General features: G+C 42.7%; 1 protein-coding gene across 5 annotated transcripts in view; it reads right to left on the bottom strand.

The window, feature by feature from the left end:
- Window positions 1–18,099, bottom strand: part of GRK3 (G protein-coupled receptor kinase 3) — a 377,292-nt gene that overhangs the window by 335,283 nt on the left and 23,910 nt on the right. For 4 of the 5 annotated variants that reach the window (XM_068239034.1, XM_068239019.1, XM_068239028.1 and 1 more), the window contains exon 1: window positions 11,468–12,630. The exons of the other annotated variant lie outside the window; for it this stretch is intronic. In XM_068239034.1, coding sequence (XP_068095135.1) covers window positions 11,468–11,580 — 113 coding nt within the window. In that variant the 5' untranslated portion in view covers window positions 11,581–12,630. Of the gene's footprint in view, window positions 1–11,467; window positions 12,631–18,099 lie in introns of those variants that run through there. 5 annotated transcript variants of the gene reach the window in all.

An 18,099-nucleotide genomic window follows, 5' to 3' on the forward strand; every position in this document is an offset into this window, starting at 1 on the left:
CAAAGGCAGAAAATGGGGTGTCAGGTGAGGCAGAGGATAACATCTTACCGCCTGTATAATAGAGCCATCATCACCCCCATCGCCTTCATCTCAGGTTAACCTCCAAGTATTGTATCAAGATGATGAAAATAAAAACTACTTGAGATCTAAATACTCGTTACCATTGAGTGCTTCTTGTATTTAAAATGCTGCATATCAGGGGACAAGATGACCTATTAAAATGTGTGTCACAAGGAAAGGGACAGATTTAACTAACTGGAAAGCTACAGCAGTATGTGCTGTATAGTCATGGAAGTATATTTGCTCTAGCATGCCTGGCCAAGCTTACTGGACATGACACTTCTCTCTGCTAATGGACCGATCAGCAGCATAGTACACTCATCTGTACTATATTACTTAAAAGGGACCATGAGCTCTGCATAAAAAAATAAATAACTATTTGGTCTTGTCTGGGGCTTCCCCCAGCCCACGAGGTCCCCCTGGCATCCTCCTGGTTCCTCTCTGTCTCGCTGGCTGGCTCCCTTGGCGACTTCGGCGTGAGAGTCCTGCGCATGCGTGGCTCTAAGACTGAACTGCGCATGCGCAGGACTCTCACGCTGGTCAGGCTGATGATGCGTAGCTTGCACAGTGGGGGCACACACGGGCGACTTCCGGCCCGAACTCGCCAGCGGGACCGAGAGAGGAGCCAGGAGCACACTGGGAGACCTTGCAGGCTACAGGGGGCTTGAGGAAGCCCCAAGTAAGTCCAAATTGCAATTTTTATGCAGAGCTCAGGGTCCTTTTAACATTAACCTCTCTATTACACATCCTTTAACATGGCAACATTATCTGAATCTTGAAGCAACGGACACAAATTACTATAGAATTATTACTGTTGCGTCTTGCTTTACACGGTTAACCATAAAGTGCTTCGGTTTCTTTTTAAAAATAATTTAACCACTTGAATATTGATTAGGAAAGGGGCGTGGTTGGCCTGGAGGTGCAGAGCATCAATGTCACGGCTTTGGGGGTGGAGTTAAGCGCAAACAAGAGGTGGGCCTGCCAGAGAAGAGGAACGGACACAAAAAATAGTCCAGGCAAGCAAGTGCGGCCCGGTAGCCACATCCAACCTGGGGCTGCCAGTTGGACGGCACTGCTTAATTCTATCACGCCAGGAACAACAGGGAAAAGGGGCGGAGGTAGCAGGATTGCATGTCTGTTGACTGCATAGCTTTGTCATTTATCGTGCAGTACAAAGCTAGGGTTGGTCGTAGTCCCACTTAAATCTAACCAGAAATTCTGCTGAAATCTGATCAAACATTTGCTGGTGTAAGATGATGTGAGATGATTCATGTACTTGGCCTATCACAAGTCTAAAGCTATGTACGCACACTGAATCAGTGTAGCCTTTCAGGATTGAGCTTGATCCTTCAGGCAATACTGCAGTACATAGACAGAGCAGCACAGAAGCATCCAGTACCGCAGCTTCTGGCAGCCGCTAAAGGTCTGGCACGCCTGATCTTATTCTCTATCGGGAGACACCAGGAGACACCTGGACACACACTAGGATCTTGGCTGACACGGCTCTGAACGGACACCTTGGCCAAGTGTCATCTAATGTGTGTGCCTAGCTTAACAGTGTATGGCAGGTATGACCATTAGGCCCCGTTCACATCTAAAATCGCAAAACGCTAGCGAATACCGCTAGCATTTTGTGGGAGTGATTTTTCCGCAATTAACGAGGAATAACTGGACATAGTAGCGTTTTGGGAGCGATCGCGATTAGCGGTTCTATACATGCTAATCGCGATCACTCAAGAATCGCCATCAAAACGCTGCAGGTAACGCGTTTGCAATTATCGCTAATATCGCAAAATGCCCGTGATCGCGGAAGTGAAGACACTGACATTGGATAACGTTTGCTACGCGGTTTAAAAAAACGCTATCTGTTTGCGGTGAGCAGGAATCACACGATTACCACTCAGATGTGAACGGGGCCTTAGACAATTACCCTTTTCTCATTGTTCTCAGAAGAAGAGTTCTGCGCTTCTAAAAAGGAAGGAACATTTGTAAACAGGAAGTGGCTATATCTTCTGAGCTGCTAGCCACGTCTGCAGAGGATGTTTAGAATAGGTACCCTGGAGTGGAAATCAAATGTTCCAGTGAAAAGAGTTTTTTTATAAAAGAAAAAAAACATGTGTGCCACAAAAACAGCTGGAGAAGCCTCATTTGATAAAGAGCAATTTGCTTACTTAACTACCAGATAGTATATTAAGGAATACTGTGATTTATCTATTCACTATGAAATTTTCCACTATGGTAAAAATAAATTTAATATCAGGTCATCCATATACTACTAACCCTGCAAAACTGATGATGTCACTCGTGACCAGCTTGTTTGATACAAAAAGATACCAGCATATACTAGTACAAGAAAACAGGGTCATAACACAGAGCAATGTGAAAGATACTATAGTAAACTAGTATCAGATCACTTCTGATGCACTGCCTATCGCTATTATAATACAAAAGGCAGTTCCTTAAAGGACAACCGAGGTGACATGTGACATGATGAGATAGACATGTGTATGTACGGTGCCAAGCACACAAATAACTAGGCTGTGTTCCTTTTTTCCTTTCTCTGCCTGAAAGAGTTAAATATCAGGTATGCAAGGTTTCTGTCTGGGTCGCACTGTATCAGACTATAGCACATCCCTCATTGATAAGTAATTACAGCCATAAAATACTTTCCTGTCAGTAAATGGCTTCCTGGAGCAGGCAAGAGATAAAAAGGATCAATAATTCATAGATTTGAGCTCTGGCATACTTCAATGAAGGTGTCAATGAGCAGAGACAATTGAACAGTAAAACTAGATTTAAATATAAAATAAAACTGTGGGATAACTTCAAAAAAGGTCATTTTTAAGAGATGGAGGATAGATACAATTGTTTTTCTCATTTTCACCTTGGAGGTCCTTTAATCTACAGCTTTTGAAACAGGAGCAGAATACTGTACGACGGGTAATCTGACAGGAAGCTGCATTGCGTGTACATGTCTAAACTGTTCCCGATCAATAACGGGATCAATTTTATGATTTTTCCCCTCCCAAAATCAAACAGGAAGCTGTATCGTTTGTACCCAGCATAAGAACGATTTCAACTTGCATGTTAAGACAAAACTACAGCAAAGTAAGTTCACAACATGATAATAGCAGAATACAGAAAATCTATTAAAAGCAAACGCTAATTGTAAGCTGTGACAGTCAGCTCTCAGAAGGCAATTACAGCAGTCTCTAGGCATCTGCATAAGTGCTACAAGTCTTAAGAGAATTTCACTCTCTTAGGAGAATTCTTATTTAATAAGCCAAAAGAAGATTCATCCAGGGTTGCAGTTTATATTGAAATAGATTATATATATATATATATATATATATATATATATATATATATATATATATATATATATATATATATATATATATATATATATATATATATATATATATATATGTATTACTACTACCCCACCAATCCATGGGTTATCACTTCTCCATTTGTAGAATGTGGAAGAAGAAGGAGGAAGTTTTTAGTGTGCTCAATTTCCTGTTCCCAGGACCACCAGGGTTCAGGTGTGAGTTCACTTAGGTCCTAGGGACAGGAACTGAGGGAAATCAGGAAACAGACAGCAGTAAAAACCCAAAAGAGGATCCCTATTCCACATTATTCAAGGGTATTTTTTAATCAGCAGTAAACAGGCATTTGCCATGAATAAACACTTTAAAAAGTTATTTTTTCTTTTAGTAGTCTATCTGCCTGGGAATGAAATGGCCATGAGGCATTAAGAAAATGACACTCCTGCTTAACCAGTTCACCCCCAAGGGTTTTTATCCTAACGGACCAGAGCAATTTTCAGTTGTCAGCGCTCCTCCCTTTTATTCCCTAATAACTTTATTACTACTTATCACAAGAAAATGATCTATACCTCGTTTTTTTCGCCACCAATTAGGCTTTCTGTGGATAGTACATTTTGCTAAGAATTTTTTTATTCTAAATGCATTTTAATGAGAAAAACAGAAAAAAAAAGAAAAAAAATCATTATTTCTCAGTGTTCAGCCTTTATAGTTTTAAAATTAAACATTCTCCTGTGGATAAAACAAACACGTTTTATTTGCCCAGTGGTCCCGATAATTAAACCGTTTAGATTATGTCCCTACCACAATGTATGGCGACAGTATATTATTTTGAAATATAAGTGGTTATTTTTCTGTTTGTTCTGGCCATAATTACAAGCCCCTATGTAATAAATTAAAATTAATTTTCCCCCATAAAATATAGAATAAAAAAAGCTGAGTCCCTAAGGTAACTATTTATTTATTTTTTTTAAGCTGATTTTTTTTTTTTACAAGTGTTTTTTTTGGGGGGGAGGGTTGGAAGTGTAATTTTATTAATGATGTGTATATACTTGAAAATGTATGTATTTTGTAAGTGTAATATACTTTTTGGCCACAAGATGGCGCTGGTGAACACTCATAGGACGTGTTCACTTTTTTTTTTTTTTTTTTTTTTTTTTTTTTTTTTACACACTTTATTAAACTGTTACATTTCCTGTTTATGTGAATGGACGTAGCCGCTGTTCGCGGTCACGTCCATTCACTCCAGGCACTGCGATTGGGTAGAGGACTGTTCAGTCCTCTTCCCCAATCGCCCAGCACGGGATCCCGACGGTAATGGCGGCGGTAGCGGCGGACACACGGCGGTAGCAGCGGCGGGAATGCGCGACGTATTAAAACGTCATGTTGCTGTTAATAGCGGTAAGCATGACGTTTTAATACGTTAGGATGGCGGTAAATGGTTAAAGACTACTTTTTCTAAAAATCCATTTTTAAAACAATTGTGTAGCCAGAAGCTGCTAGAGGTGTAAAAGTAAGATTTGGTCGGTGGGGCTGCTGCCTGGATTGCTCTATCCTGCTGCACAGACTGATTTTCTGTGAAGACTGCAGCCTCAAGCAGTTACAGTCAGTCGTGCAGTAAGTGGCCGCTCTCTGGGTTGCAGGCTAGGCACTTACCATCAGCTTTGTACCTGGAGTGTGGCTCTAGATATAGATACTAGATATAGATACCAAAGAGTGTGTACATGCCAATAGTAGTATAAAATGACAGTCACGCAGTCCACATCCAGGTTAGGATATCTTGTCTATGGGTGTCAGAAATTGCACATGCTGGAAAACCATATCGTGTGTGCGTGTGCGTGGCCAATCTGTCTATATATGTTCAGTTTCATACAAAGTATCAATTATCTGGAATGGACTTTCTAGGTCAACTGTTATTGTTCACCTACATAATGCAAATCTAATGCCTGGTACACACCATGCAATTTCCCACCAGATAGATGGGTCGAATCGATTATTTCTGATAGGCCCGATATGATTTCTGATGTTTCTGATCGATTTTACAATCACTTCTATGCAAAATCGATCACAAAAATCGCTCAGAAATCAGATCAGACCTGTTGGAAATAATCAATTCGACATGTCTGACAGGAAATTGCATGGTGTGTACCAGGCATAAGGTTAACTGTACAAATATTAACTTCACTGGACACTCACATTTCAGACACGTATGTTCTATTATTATTATTATTATTATTATTTTATTTTTTTTTATTTTTTTTTTATTTATATAGCGCCAACCTATTCCGCAGCGCTTTACAAAGCACAATAAGACGACAAGGGGAACAGACACAACAAACAAATGTACAGCAGAGTTCCAAGCAGCACAAATATTGTTACAAAACAGTAAACATTAGGAGGATGACCCTGCCCTTGCGAGCTTACAAACATGCTGCACGTGGATCACGTGATCGGTGTCTATGCCTGCAATTTTTAAAGGGTGTCAATTTGTGTACAGCAGGTTAAATACAGTTTAACCAGGAGGCTTGCGATAAAGACACATACTAGAGCCACTAATAAGATGCAAGGGCTTGCTGTAGCAAGCCTGGTTACCATAGCTGTTAGTGTACACAGCTTTCCTATGGATTTAATTATGATAAGGCTTGCAGAGCACTTAGTGTATTCACAGTTACACAAGGCGGAGAGGCGCGACCTATCAGATATAGAAGAAACCATGGTGATTAGCGTAATTGACAGTCTTATGACATCAGTGATAGTGGTGAGATCCTCATGCAAAGCAAGTCATGTCAGCTGCACCACCTCTTATAGAGCCCTCCAGGCATGACACTTACAAATTTAGCTTCATTTTCACCCATCACCAAGGTGTCAAATGTTGTAGTGAAGCTTCATTGCTAATCTGAAATATAAAGCCCTAGCAAAGCAATGGCTAGAGTGTGCAGAATCAGGACATGAAAAAAGCTCCTAACAGGTAAGCAACGCTACTTGATGGGACAAATCCAGCTGTTACGAGAGAGTTCTCTGAATCCAGTCCATCAATAAGAGCACATTAACACAACAAGCACACCCAGAAAGGTATATAAAGTTTGTTCTAAAGTCAAACACTCAGAAGAGAGACTACACCCTGCTACTTACTGTAGCTGTCCGTGTACGCATCGAATCTGACCATGACCAAATCTGCCAGTTATCTGTAATGCAACAAGCCACATTGATCTTCATTTTGATTGATTTGCAGCAAAATAGATTGATATTACGATTGGACCAGATGGAAAATATTGGTCTATCGGAGGGAGAGCTTTGGAAGATTTATGGCCCATAGCATTGCACTGTATCGTACAGTGCAATGCTGCAGTTCGATAGATTTTCAATAGATTTCATGCTAAATCTGTTGAAAATCTGTGTGCAATGTATGGGTGGAATCAATGAATCGGTTTGCCACCTTAATTGCTTAAAGCCTCATACACATGCTTGATTAAAGTTAGCTGAGGCAGCCAATAATGACCGCCTCAGCCGATAATTAGGTGTATGTACTGCAGCCCCCCCGACTCAAAAGCAATCCCCCCAGCAATTCAACTGAGCCAAGAAGCGGACGATTTCTTTGATCTGGCTGCTCCTTTGCCCAATATCACATATTTGCAGCTCCATCGTCCCTCCAGTCCTTTCACTCCCTCTCCCACATAGCAACAGGCCGGCCCAGCGATGTTGCTGAAGTGTATCGGGTCCCGATTTACAACAGGTGACACACATCACAGGTCTGTATGCACCTTTAACTACTTGATTCAATCTCCTGGTACACCAAGGCAAATCATGTGGTCAACTTTTCAGCAAATGTTTTATTCTGTTTGATTTCCGATTAGGGAATCGAACAAATGAGAATGCCAAATTGAGAATGCACAATTGCTCGTTTACTGGCTGAAATACGGATATTTCAATTATTGCATAAGATTTCACTGAAATCGAATCACTTTTTCAGGGGCCCATACACTTACAGATTTTCCCACCGATATACAGCCGATTCGATCACTGTGATCGAATCGGCTGTGAAATCGTTGCGCAAACTCTGACCGAACGATCAATTGCCTTCCGAAATTGATAGTTCCCGTTGATTCCGTCATTCCTGTCCGTGCAGAAGATTTCGCCCGATTGCCGGCGGGTCAGGAGTGCGTCGATAGTGGTGTTCAAATGCCCGACAACCGGCGCTAGCGGCAATACATTACCTGATCCGGCCGGTGCGAGTCCCCGCTGCTTCTTCTCCGCGCTGGGCTCCGAGTCCGGCAGGCTTCACTTCTTCCTGTCCCGGCAGGAAGTTTAAACAGTAGAGCACCCTCTACTGTTTAAACTTCCCCGGACAGGAAGTATAGTGAAGCTGGGGCCCAGAGCGGAGAAGAAGACAGCGGAGACCGGGGGACTTGCGCCGGCCGGATCAGGTAATGTAAGCAGGGGCCCGGGGGAGGCGGGAGCTTCACAGATGGTGAATCGATTTCATGCTGAAATCGATTCACAATCCGTTTGCAGTAAAGTCAGCCATACAATCCCTCTCTGATCAGAATCGATCAGAGAGAGATCTATCTGTTGGTCGATCTGATGGCAAATCGACCAGTGTATGGCCACCTTTAGAATCATTCATTGTTTCCAAAGTGAATACCTGCTCATATGTAAAAGGTGGCCACACACCATACAATTTTTTAAATAACTGTTCAATTCAAGAATTGCAATCAATTTTTCGGACCGATTGTAACATTTCATAAATATGACCAATGTACCACACACACATATGTTCAATTCTACCCCAATTCTGATAAAAATGATTGGAAACGCTGAGAAAATTGCGTGTGTGTGTGTGCGTGTGTGCGTGTGTGTGTGTTAGATAGATAGATAGATAGATAACACACATTATACAATCTTTAGAAAAAAATTAAGAAAAAATTCCAGCATTCCAGATCGATAAAAAAAGAAATAAAAAGAAATAGGATTTTTCAGTCGAATTAAAAAAAAAAAAAAAAAAAAAAAAAGCTTTTCCTTTTTTTTTTTTTTGGGGAGATACGATCATATTTATCAAATTGCCAGAAAACCGGATCATTTTATAGTATCGTGTGTGGCCACCTAAAATGGGGTGTAAGCAAAGCCAGTGTGCCTACAGGAAACAAGTGCATCACACTGGGGCGATTAGCAGGCGATTCCCGCTAATTGGCAAAGTGCTGGCGCAATACTAACTAATGGCAGTGATTGCAGGCAATTTGCGGCAATAACAAAATGTGGTGCATGTAGCATTGCATAAAGTATGTAAAGCAGACAGCAGCAGCCTTTGCAGACAGGTAAATAGTCTAATGTTGCTGCCCCCTTATATAAAAGAAATAATAAAATAGTAAAACAACCTGCATGAAGAAATGGTTCCCATATACTCGTCGATTTTCCTGTTCAATTCCCAGCACTCAGATTGAATCTGGTGGGAATTAAATCCCCCAAAATGTCATTTTGAAATTACTGGACAGAAAGGAAAATCTAGGTTGAATGGGGGGCAGGGCAGAGGCGGTGGTAGATAGACGGCACACAGCGCTGCACTGAACTTGGCTGGAACCTGATGTGTTGTGTGTGATTGGATCGATTCCTCTCCAAATCAATTCCAATCAGAGAGAATATTGATTGTTTCACATATCGAGTAGCATTCTGTCAGTGTATGGCTAGCTGATACTATAAACTGCTCTACAATCTCACAGCAGGGCCTTGCAAACAACCACAATAGCACCCTGGCATAGGACACAAGACATCTGGCAGATGGGAAAAGGTTTTCTGTTCTCAATTGTTCTCGGTAAGATCACGGATAACAACGACTAGTAGCTTTATTTATTTGTTGGAACTATTTCGGCCAACAAGCTAATCTCGTGTAGAAAGCCTACCCTCTGCAAACCAGCCCACAGACGATGCAGAGTGATGCCTGCTGCTCCAAGTCCCGATTTATATACTGGAGTGCCTGAGGTTTGAGGGAATCCATGTTTCTGGCACCCAATCATATCTAGGCCTCTCTATGGCAGCGGCTGAAGTGGGTGTTTTTGCAATGCTTGTCAACAGTTAACAAGGTGTGGTTAAGCAACAGCAGAAAACCGCCACGTGACATGTTTCGCCACATGCTACCATGATCAGATGTGCATGCAGGGGATGGCAACCCTCTCACTGCCCATGCCAAGCGCTTGGTAGTGACCAGCAGATCTAACTAAGCAGGTGACAGTGCAACCACTGCTTATCTGAAACAGGCTTTTAAAGGGTTGTAACTCTTTAATGCAAAAATCTACATAACATATCAGCACTTTGCTCGGCATTTTGCCATTGAATGCTATTTAAATATTTTTCAGCTTCAGTATGCAGCTTCTGTAATTTCTGAAAATGGTACCCAAGCTAAGGTTTGGGTACAAAATCACATACTTTCCTACCTCCTAGAGGGAAGCCTCTGGATGCGACTGAGGGTTCCCATGGCACCCTCCCGTCCCCCCAGCCACTCACAGAACCTCCAAAGTCTACCGGCAAGGGATAATCTGATCGGGGGCTGTACTGCACCTGCGTGAGTATAGAGGTACCTGTGCAGCCAGCCAGAGCCGCTCCTGCAGGTGTGGCCACACTTGTGCCAGAAGAGGAGCATGGCCCCGATCAGCTGGAGAGTCTGCGAGGGTCAAGGGGGGGACCAGAGGACAGCGTGGGAAGCCTTATTTGGATGAGACGCTTCCCTCTCGTATCTTTTTTTTTCTTAATAATCTTTTGCCTCAGGTTCTCTTTAAAGAAAATACCAATTTGTGTGCGTGTGTGTGTGGGGGAGGGGGGGGGATTTGGATATAGCATGCAGCATTTTTACACATAACACATATAAATGCATTCATATTGCAAATAATGATTTCTTATGGACCTGCACAGAAATGTGTCTGCATGCAGGGTTTTTTTGCATGTAAAAATTGCATTGCTTTACACAGAGTAAGGTCAGTAATGAAGTAGTCATAGTAATTTCTTACTAGCCATTAGATAATGCAAAAAATGCATGTGAGGGTTTGCATTAAAAACGCACAGAAAATTGCATGCGTTTGTCAAATGGCAGGAAAAAACAGTAGCCTGCAAAATGTGTGCGATCCCCAGCATGCCTGGCGTGTGTGGAAACTAAGCACAAGAGTTCCCCTTTAAATTCATGAAATATTGGCTTTTGATTGAGGTAAACCAGATTATAGGCCCTTGTCTTTCAGAATGCTTGTGTTTTTGCAAATTCCTAACCATCCTGTGCTTGAGGTAACCAAGTGAACTGAAAATGTGTTATTTTTACTGACAACATCATTAAAACTGTCATTTTTAAAGGTAAATGGAATGTGATTAGAGGGATCCTGACCTAAGCTGATAAGCTGGGCTGTTTTCCTTGGCTTCGGGCCTTTTAAAAGTGACAGCATTTATAAAATCAGTGCAGTGATAGCAAACGACCCTTATAAAAAGGCAAATTACTTATTACGCATACAAAAATATATTCAAATCTAGGAAAATATATATTTTTTACATGCACATAATAGAACATTATATTTTACTGTATTAATCATGTATAAAGTCTATAAAATAAATGTCATTCATGAACAATCATATTTGAGCACCGAAAATCATTAACTAGTACCCTAAAGTAAATATGGCAGTCTTTTCAAATTCCCAGAGTTAAAACACATGAACTATTGACCTTTTTCTATCCCTCTCCTGCCCTCAGAAGTTGTATTTGCCAGGAAAACTTTTATGGCTGTAAATTGCTTATCAGTGATGTTTACTATTTCCCTGACAAGGTGCTGACAAGAGGGAAGCTGTCACTTCCAGATCTAAAAATGAATGATGGTTATTAATATGCCCTGCACATACACGTTTATCTCATAATTTCATGTTGTCTCGGGTACACTAACAATTTCTCTTGGAGCTGGGACCTTGCAGTGAAACCAAACAGCGCCAAATATCATGCTCTAAAACATAACATAATAATCTTACAGATTATTGTTCATTTTAATAAAGACTGAACTCTGCCGGTACAACAGCAGATGTGGATGAAACAAACATATCACTTCCTCTTGCTTTACCTGGGTTCAGGTAGTACGATCTTCTTACTGGCCCTGGCTGCAGGGGTGGACTTGCTGTTTTCCATTGCCATCAGGTAGCTGACATCAGCCAGCACTGCCTCTAAATCCGACATGATTCAAAAGACTGGGTAATCAACAAAAATCAAAGAAAAATTAGCACAACCAAGGATGTGCTTGCAGAAATTATATAAAATAGCAAAATAGGTCTTGCAATGGAGGGAAAGAAAATGTCCAAAGAATGCAAATTTGGCTAAAAATAGTAGAAAAACTTGTTGTGTTCATGCATATAAAGCAAACATGTTGAAGAGCACTCTTGAGCTGCTGCTAAAAACACAAATGATCAATGGGCAATCCCAGAGGGTGCTGACTGTACGAGAGAGGACCCAGCTCTCAGTCTCCAGCATCCAAATCTGATTATTCTTTGATGAGCCACTTCATTTCCACTTTCTCCCCCATTTTCTGGCTATTTGTACGTGATATTCTGCACTGGATTTCCTTATTACAGTAACCTAGATTCGACACAGGTCAGGCTGCTTTGCTCATAAGATGCCTTAAATTTGTCATCCCAACATGTTGCCGCTCTCATGATAAACAGACACATCCAAACTGACTGGACTAATCTCTACCAGAGGGCACAGAATCCACATAGAGGATAAAACCAGAAAATGTTAGATTTGTAGGGGTGTAAAACCAAAAATAGAAAGAAACGACACAGGCTGCAGGAAGCCGGGCTCCTTTCTGCTGCAATGGCAGTCACCACAACCTGATTCCTTTTTTCTCCTCTATCGAGCTTCACACACAACCATTGCTGATCGCTGGGAGGAGAGACAGCAGCAGCACGGCCAGCTTATTCTGATGAAAATCACTGATCCCTGGATCCATTAAAAAGGGATTCCAAAAAGAAATTACAATGCAATTTAAATAAGAAAAGAAAACCCCTCCTTTGCTGGGAGCTCTGTCAACAAATATCTGTTTCCTCTGCAGTGCTGTGTCTAAAACAGCTGTCTTTTCACGCTTAGAGACAAACACCCAGCACAGCTACAGGGCAGCAGAGAGATCAAAATTAGTCTTTTCTACCAGGGTGGTCAACCATTTCCCCAGTAATGTGCAGATTCTTCCCTTTCTCCTGTGCTGACAGCCTCCTGCTCCTGTGCAAGGCTGGATTCACATTAGCAGAGAAGCTGTGATGTCTCTTACTTCCTCTCCTGTGTGTGATAGCAGAGGCAGTCCCTGATAAACACCAGGCCTGGATCTCTTCTGCCTGCTGGAGCCGGAGTGTGAAGAAGGGAAAGAAGAATAGAGGCAACTAGAGCTGCTTGCAATGCAAATAGTGACAGACAGCTAAACACAGGCATGCCTAGTGGTTGCCATTTGTTTAGAACGGTTATGCAAAAGGACTGCACAGTAAAGTCAGATAAGCCTCTGTACATAAAATGCCATGTATCCTAACCTAGTTAATAACTGTTTTACCTTTGTCGTAGAAACGAGCAGTCATTGGAAAAGATTACTCAGTGTTAACTGTAAAGTCAAGACCTAAGGAGGGGGAAGACAGCCAGGGAAAAGTAGCCTTTTGGGTAAAATTCTGAGAAATTATCTCATTAGCTGGGTGGAGACTGAGGCATTACTCTGCCTCACTAATGAGCAGTTATGTCCTGGGATGAACTGGCATTATCTACCCAAAGAAAATTTCAGATATCTGCAGATAAGGAGTCACTTATATAATCAGGAAGTAAGATGGACATCGCAAAATAGATTGCCCAAAAAAATAAATACCTTTTTCTATAAATCTATTTGATACTTTCATATGGAAATTTCCTTGACACCAATGAGAAAGGGCTAAAGTGGGCTAATGAGGAAATAGATGGATCTAACATATTTGAAGCTGCGACAAAAGCGTAAAACGCATAATCCCTAAACCTGAAGGTGATCACACACATTAGTCGATGTGGCCAACAGATCGATCCCTCTCCGGTCATTAGCTGACACACACTACACACCGATTTTCAATCAATTTTAACTTGAAATCTATTGAAAATGTGTGTGCGCCTGCTGAGTCTCTCAGGCCCCTCACCCCAGGCTGTGCAGCCTGTAGGTGCAGCTTAAAGAGGAACTCGAGTGAAAATAACAAGATTGCTTCATTTTTACAATAATTATGTATACATGATTTAGTCAGTGTTTGCCCATTGTAAAATCTTTCCTCTTCCTGAATTACATTCTGACAATCACATGGTGACATTTTTACTGCTGGCAGGTGATGTCAGCAGAAGTAGCTGCTGCTTGTTTTTTTGACAGTTGGAAACAGCTGTTATTTCCCACAATGCAACAAGGCTCTCACAGTGTGATGTCAGCACCATGGTCCTGACATCACACTGTGGGTGGGGGTTCAACACAATATTAGCCACACAGAGCCCCCTGATGATCCGTTCGAGAAAAGGAATACATTTCTCATGGGAAAGGGGGTATCAGCTACTGACTGGGATGAAGTTCAATTCTTGGTCATGGTTTCTCTGTAGCCACCCTGGCGTTCTATTTCCCCAGGATTTCCATGCAAAAAGTGGTTCAATTAATTTCCAGCAATTTTCAACCAATTTTTTTTTTGCAATCAATTTTTTTATATATTGAATTCAATTCAGGTTATTGTATTGAATTCAATTAAAAAAAAAAGTGTTTGCTGCAAGATGTTGATGATGCTGTGTGACCCTGGTGCCATCAACGCCGATATACGGGGGACATGTGATCGCCGAGGGAGAAGCAAAATACGCCAAGGGACATGGAGGAAGGCACTGTGGAAGCTATCAGAGGTACGTGACGAGGGATCAGCACGCCAATGGAGAGTATAAGACCCAGATGTATAGCCAGATGTATTAGCCAGGTGTAGTTAGCCAGATGTATTAGCCAGGTGTAGTTAGCCAGATGTATTAGCCAGGAATAGGTAGCCAGATGTATTAGCCAGGAATAGGTAACCAGATGTATTAGCCAGGAATAGGTAACCAGATGTATTAGCCAGGAATAGGTAACCAGATGTATTAGCTAGGAATAGGTAACCAGATGTATTAGTCAGGAATAGGTAGCCAGATGTATTAGCCAGGAATAGGTAGCCAGATGTATTAGCCAGGAATAGGTAACTAGATGTATTAGCCAGGAATAGGTAACCAGATGTATTAGCTAGGAATAGATAACCAGATGTATTAGTCAGGAATAGGTAGCCAGATGTATTAGCCAGGAATAGGTAGCCAGATGTTTTGCTAGGTATATAGTGAGCCAGATGTTTTGCCAGGTATATAGTTAGCCAGATGTTTGCCAGATGTATAGGGAGCCAGATGTATAGGTAGGCAGATGTATAGTGAGCCAGGTTTGTGGGTGGGGGGATCCCCCTTCTATGTGTGCAGATGGCCAAGCTGAGGCTCCCCCTTCTAAGCGGGGGGGGGGGGGCGAATCCCCCTTCTATGTGTGCGGATGGCCGAGCGGGGGCTCCCCCTTCTAAGCGGGGGGGGGGGAATCCCCCTTTTATGTGTGCGGATGGCCGAGCGGGGGCTCCCCCTTCTAAGCGGGGGGGGGATACCCCTTCTACGCGGGTGGTTGTCTGGGTGGGGGATCCCCCTACTTTGGAGGGATCCCCCTTCTATGCGGCATGCTGTGGGTGTGTCCCTCCTCCAATACGATCCCCCCCGCCCCCTGATCTCCTACCCCCCCCCCCCTCTGAAGGGGCGGGGGGGGGGGGAGATCGTGAGGGAGGAGATGGGAGGAGGGGGACACCCACAGCACGCCGCATAGAAGGGGGATCCCCCACCCAGACATCCGCCCGCGTAGAAGGGGTATCTCCCCCCCCCCCCCCCGCTTAGAAGGGGGGAGCACCAGCTCAGCCATCTGCACACATAGAAGGGGGATTTTCCCCCCCCCCCCCGCTTAGACTGGGGATTCCCCCCCCCCCCCCCCGCTTAGAAGGGAGAGCCTCAGCTCGGCCATCCGCACACATAGAAGGGGGATCCCCCTACCCGCCCGCTTAGCCAGCACATACTCTGCCCCGCTGGCTGCACAGAGATTCCCCAGGGTGGCTGGATGCTAGTTCTGCACGCTGTGGGTAGCACAGATCGCTACACGCAGCGTGCAGTCCGGCATCCAGCCATCCTGGGGAATCCCTCTGATGAGGGAAAAGTGGAGCCGGCAGGGGAGAGAAACAGGAAATCTCCCTGGCAGTATTGACGAGCCTAGCTCGTCATTACCACTTTCAGCAGGTTTCTGTTGGAGGGCTCCGTGGCAAATACTTACGTGACCACTAGAGGCCTCTAGTATTTAGCCTCTAGCATCTGGGACGTCACACTGGTGGCCAGGATTTGGCAGTGAAGAGAGAATGGAGCAGAGACTGAACTTGCGCCATGGACAGATGAGAGATAATTCTGTACTCTAAAGAGCTGTAGACGATGTCCGCAGTATATAAATGCAATAACGACAATGAAAAAAAAATCGAATGCAGAATTTTAAAGAAAGCCCTCCCCAACCTACAGATAAAACAGCAGATAATGCTGTGCCTCTCAAAGAGAAACCGTGACAAAGGATTGAACTTCATCGAAATCAGTAGTTGATACCCCCTTTTACATGACAAATCTATTCCTTTTCACAAATGGATCATCAGGGGGCTGATATTGTGGTGAAACCTCTCCCACAGTGTGAGGTCAGGACCATGGTTCTGACATCACACTGTGGGAGGCTTGTTGCATTGTGGGAAATAACAGCTGTTTCCAACTGTCAAAAAAGCAAGCAGCATCTCCTTCCACTGACATCAACTGCCAACAGTAAAAATGTCGCCGTATGCTAAATGTCAGAATGTAAATCAGGGAGAGGAAAGATTTTACAATGGGCAAACACAAGCACTTTTTTTTTAAATTACATTATTTTCACTGGAGTTAATCCCAATGCACACGCCCCATGCACACGCTGGATTAAAGTCAGCTGCGTGGTAATTAATGATCATCTCATTAATCTGGCGTGTGTACAGTGGCCCACCGACTAGCAACCGCTGCCCAACCAGAAATCTGCCAGGGAGATAACTAAGCCGAGCAATGGCCGATTGCTTTTGACTGACCGCTGCCCTGCCCGTCGCGTGACATCACAGCTACTTAGCTCTGTCAGCCTTTAACCTACCCGCATGAAAAGAGAGAACTTAGCTTGCAGGCTGACCACGCATCTGTACAGCCCTGGTGCAGCAATGTCACCCAAGGGATTGGTTACTGATCCCCATTGGGTGACAGGGCTTTTACAGTGGGTCAGTTCCATATGACATACGTATACATATGGCACACAACTGATGTGAGGTTTTGCCATAAATATGAAAGAAGAAAAAAAAAAATCGGAACTGGGAAACCACACTCCTGTATGCCAAACATCAATTGTGTTCTGACTGTAGAAGGTATCCTAAGGCAGGGGTCCCCAATGAGATTATTCTGAGCTATATATGTTTGTCCCTTAGGACCTAAGGGACAAACATATATAGCTCAGAATAATCTCATTCCATTATCATGGGCTAAATAAAGATAAGTCTGAAAATCTGAAAAGCCTGCATATGGGGAAATTCCAGTCAGGGACAGCTATTGCTAGGCAGCCAAATCAGAGACTTCTGCAGAAAGCAGAACTTATAAGTCAAAGAATATATAATACAACACTCGGAGATACACAGCTTTTCATCAGGCAGTCCTCAATGAGCTACTTATTAGGCTGGCTACATTGACCAAAAAGAAACCTCCAAAGCACGAACATCAAAACCAAGATTTTTTTTGAAGAGACAAAAAAAAAAAAAAAAAAAAGGCAAATTGCTCACATGGTAGCTGCCCACTAGCTACACTACTAACAATAGGGAACTAGTCAAAAATGCTGATCAAATTAATCAGGAATATGCCCAGTATCATAGACCTACTTTTGAATTCCATGAAATTGACATTTTGACTACCATGTCAATTATGTGGAGCAGGATGTAATGAGAGGTATATGGAAGCTGCCATAATTATATCCTGTTAAACAATACCAGTTGCCTGGCAGTCCTGGTGATCTATGTGGCTGCAGCAGTATCTGAACAACGCCAGAAAAATACATGCAGATACTCTTGTCAGATCTGAAAAGTATGTCAAAAATACCTGATCTGCAGCATGCTTGTTCAGGGTCAAAGGCAAAAAGTATTAAAGGCATAGGATCAGCAGTAGCCAGGCAACTAGTATTGCTTAATAAATAAATAAATATGGCAGCCTCCATATCCCTCTAGCTTCAGTTGTCCTGATATTGTATTTTTTTATTTAAATGGACTAATTTAATTAAACCTTGGTGGAATTTGTTTGGTCAATTTTTAAAGCTGTATAAAATTTGCATACAAAATGTACATAATCCTGTATCAATTTGGAATTATTTGCATCTTATTGATCCCTATTCACCAGTCTCTGCCTGGAGAGTATTATACAATGTGCAGATAAGTATCACCTGATTAAAAAAAAAATGTACCGAGATGTTAAAGTCGAAGCGCAGCATTACAACGCAATGCAAAGAAAGGGTGGTAGGGCACATTAACACTGCGTTACCGCCACATACAGTAGGTACAGTAAAGCACACAGGCAATGAAAAGTATGTTTTCCTGTACCTGGTAACGT

The sequence above is a fragment of the Hyperolius riggenbachi genome, chromosome 1, assembly GCF_040937935.1.
Source record: "Hyperolius riggenbachi isolate aHypRig1 chromosome 1, aHypRig1.pri, whole genome shotgun sequence".
Lineage (NCBI taxonomy): Eukaryota > Metazoa > Chordata > Amphibia > Anura > Hyperoliidae > Hyperolius > Hyperolius riggenbachi.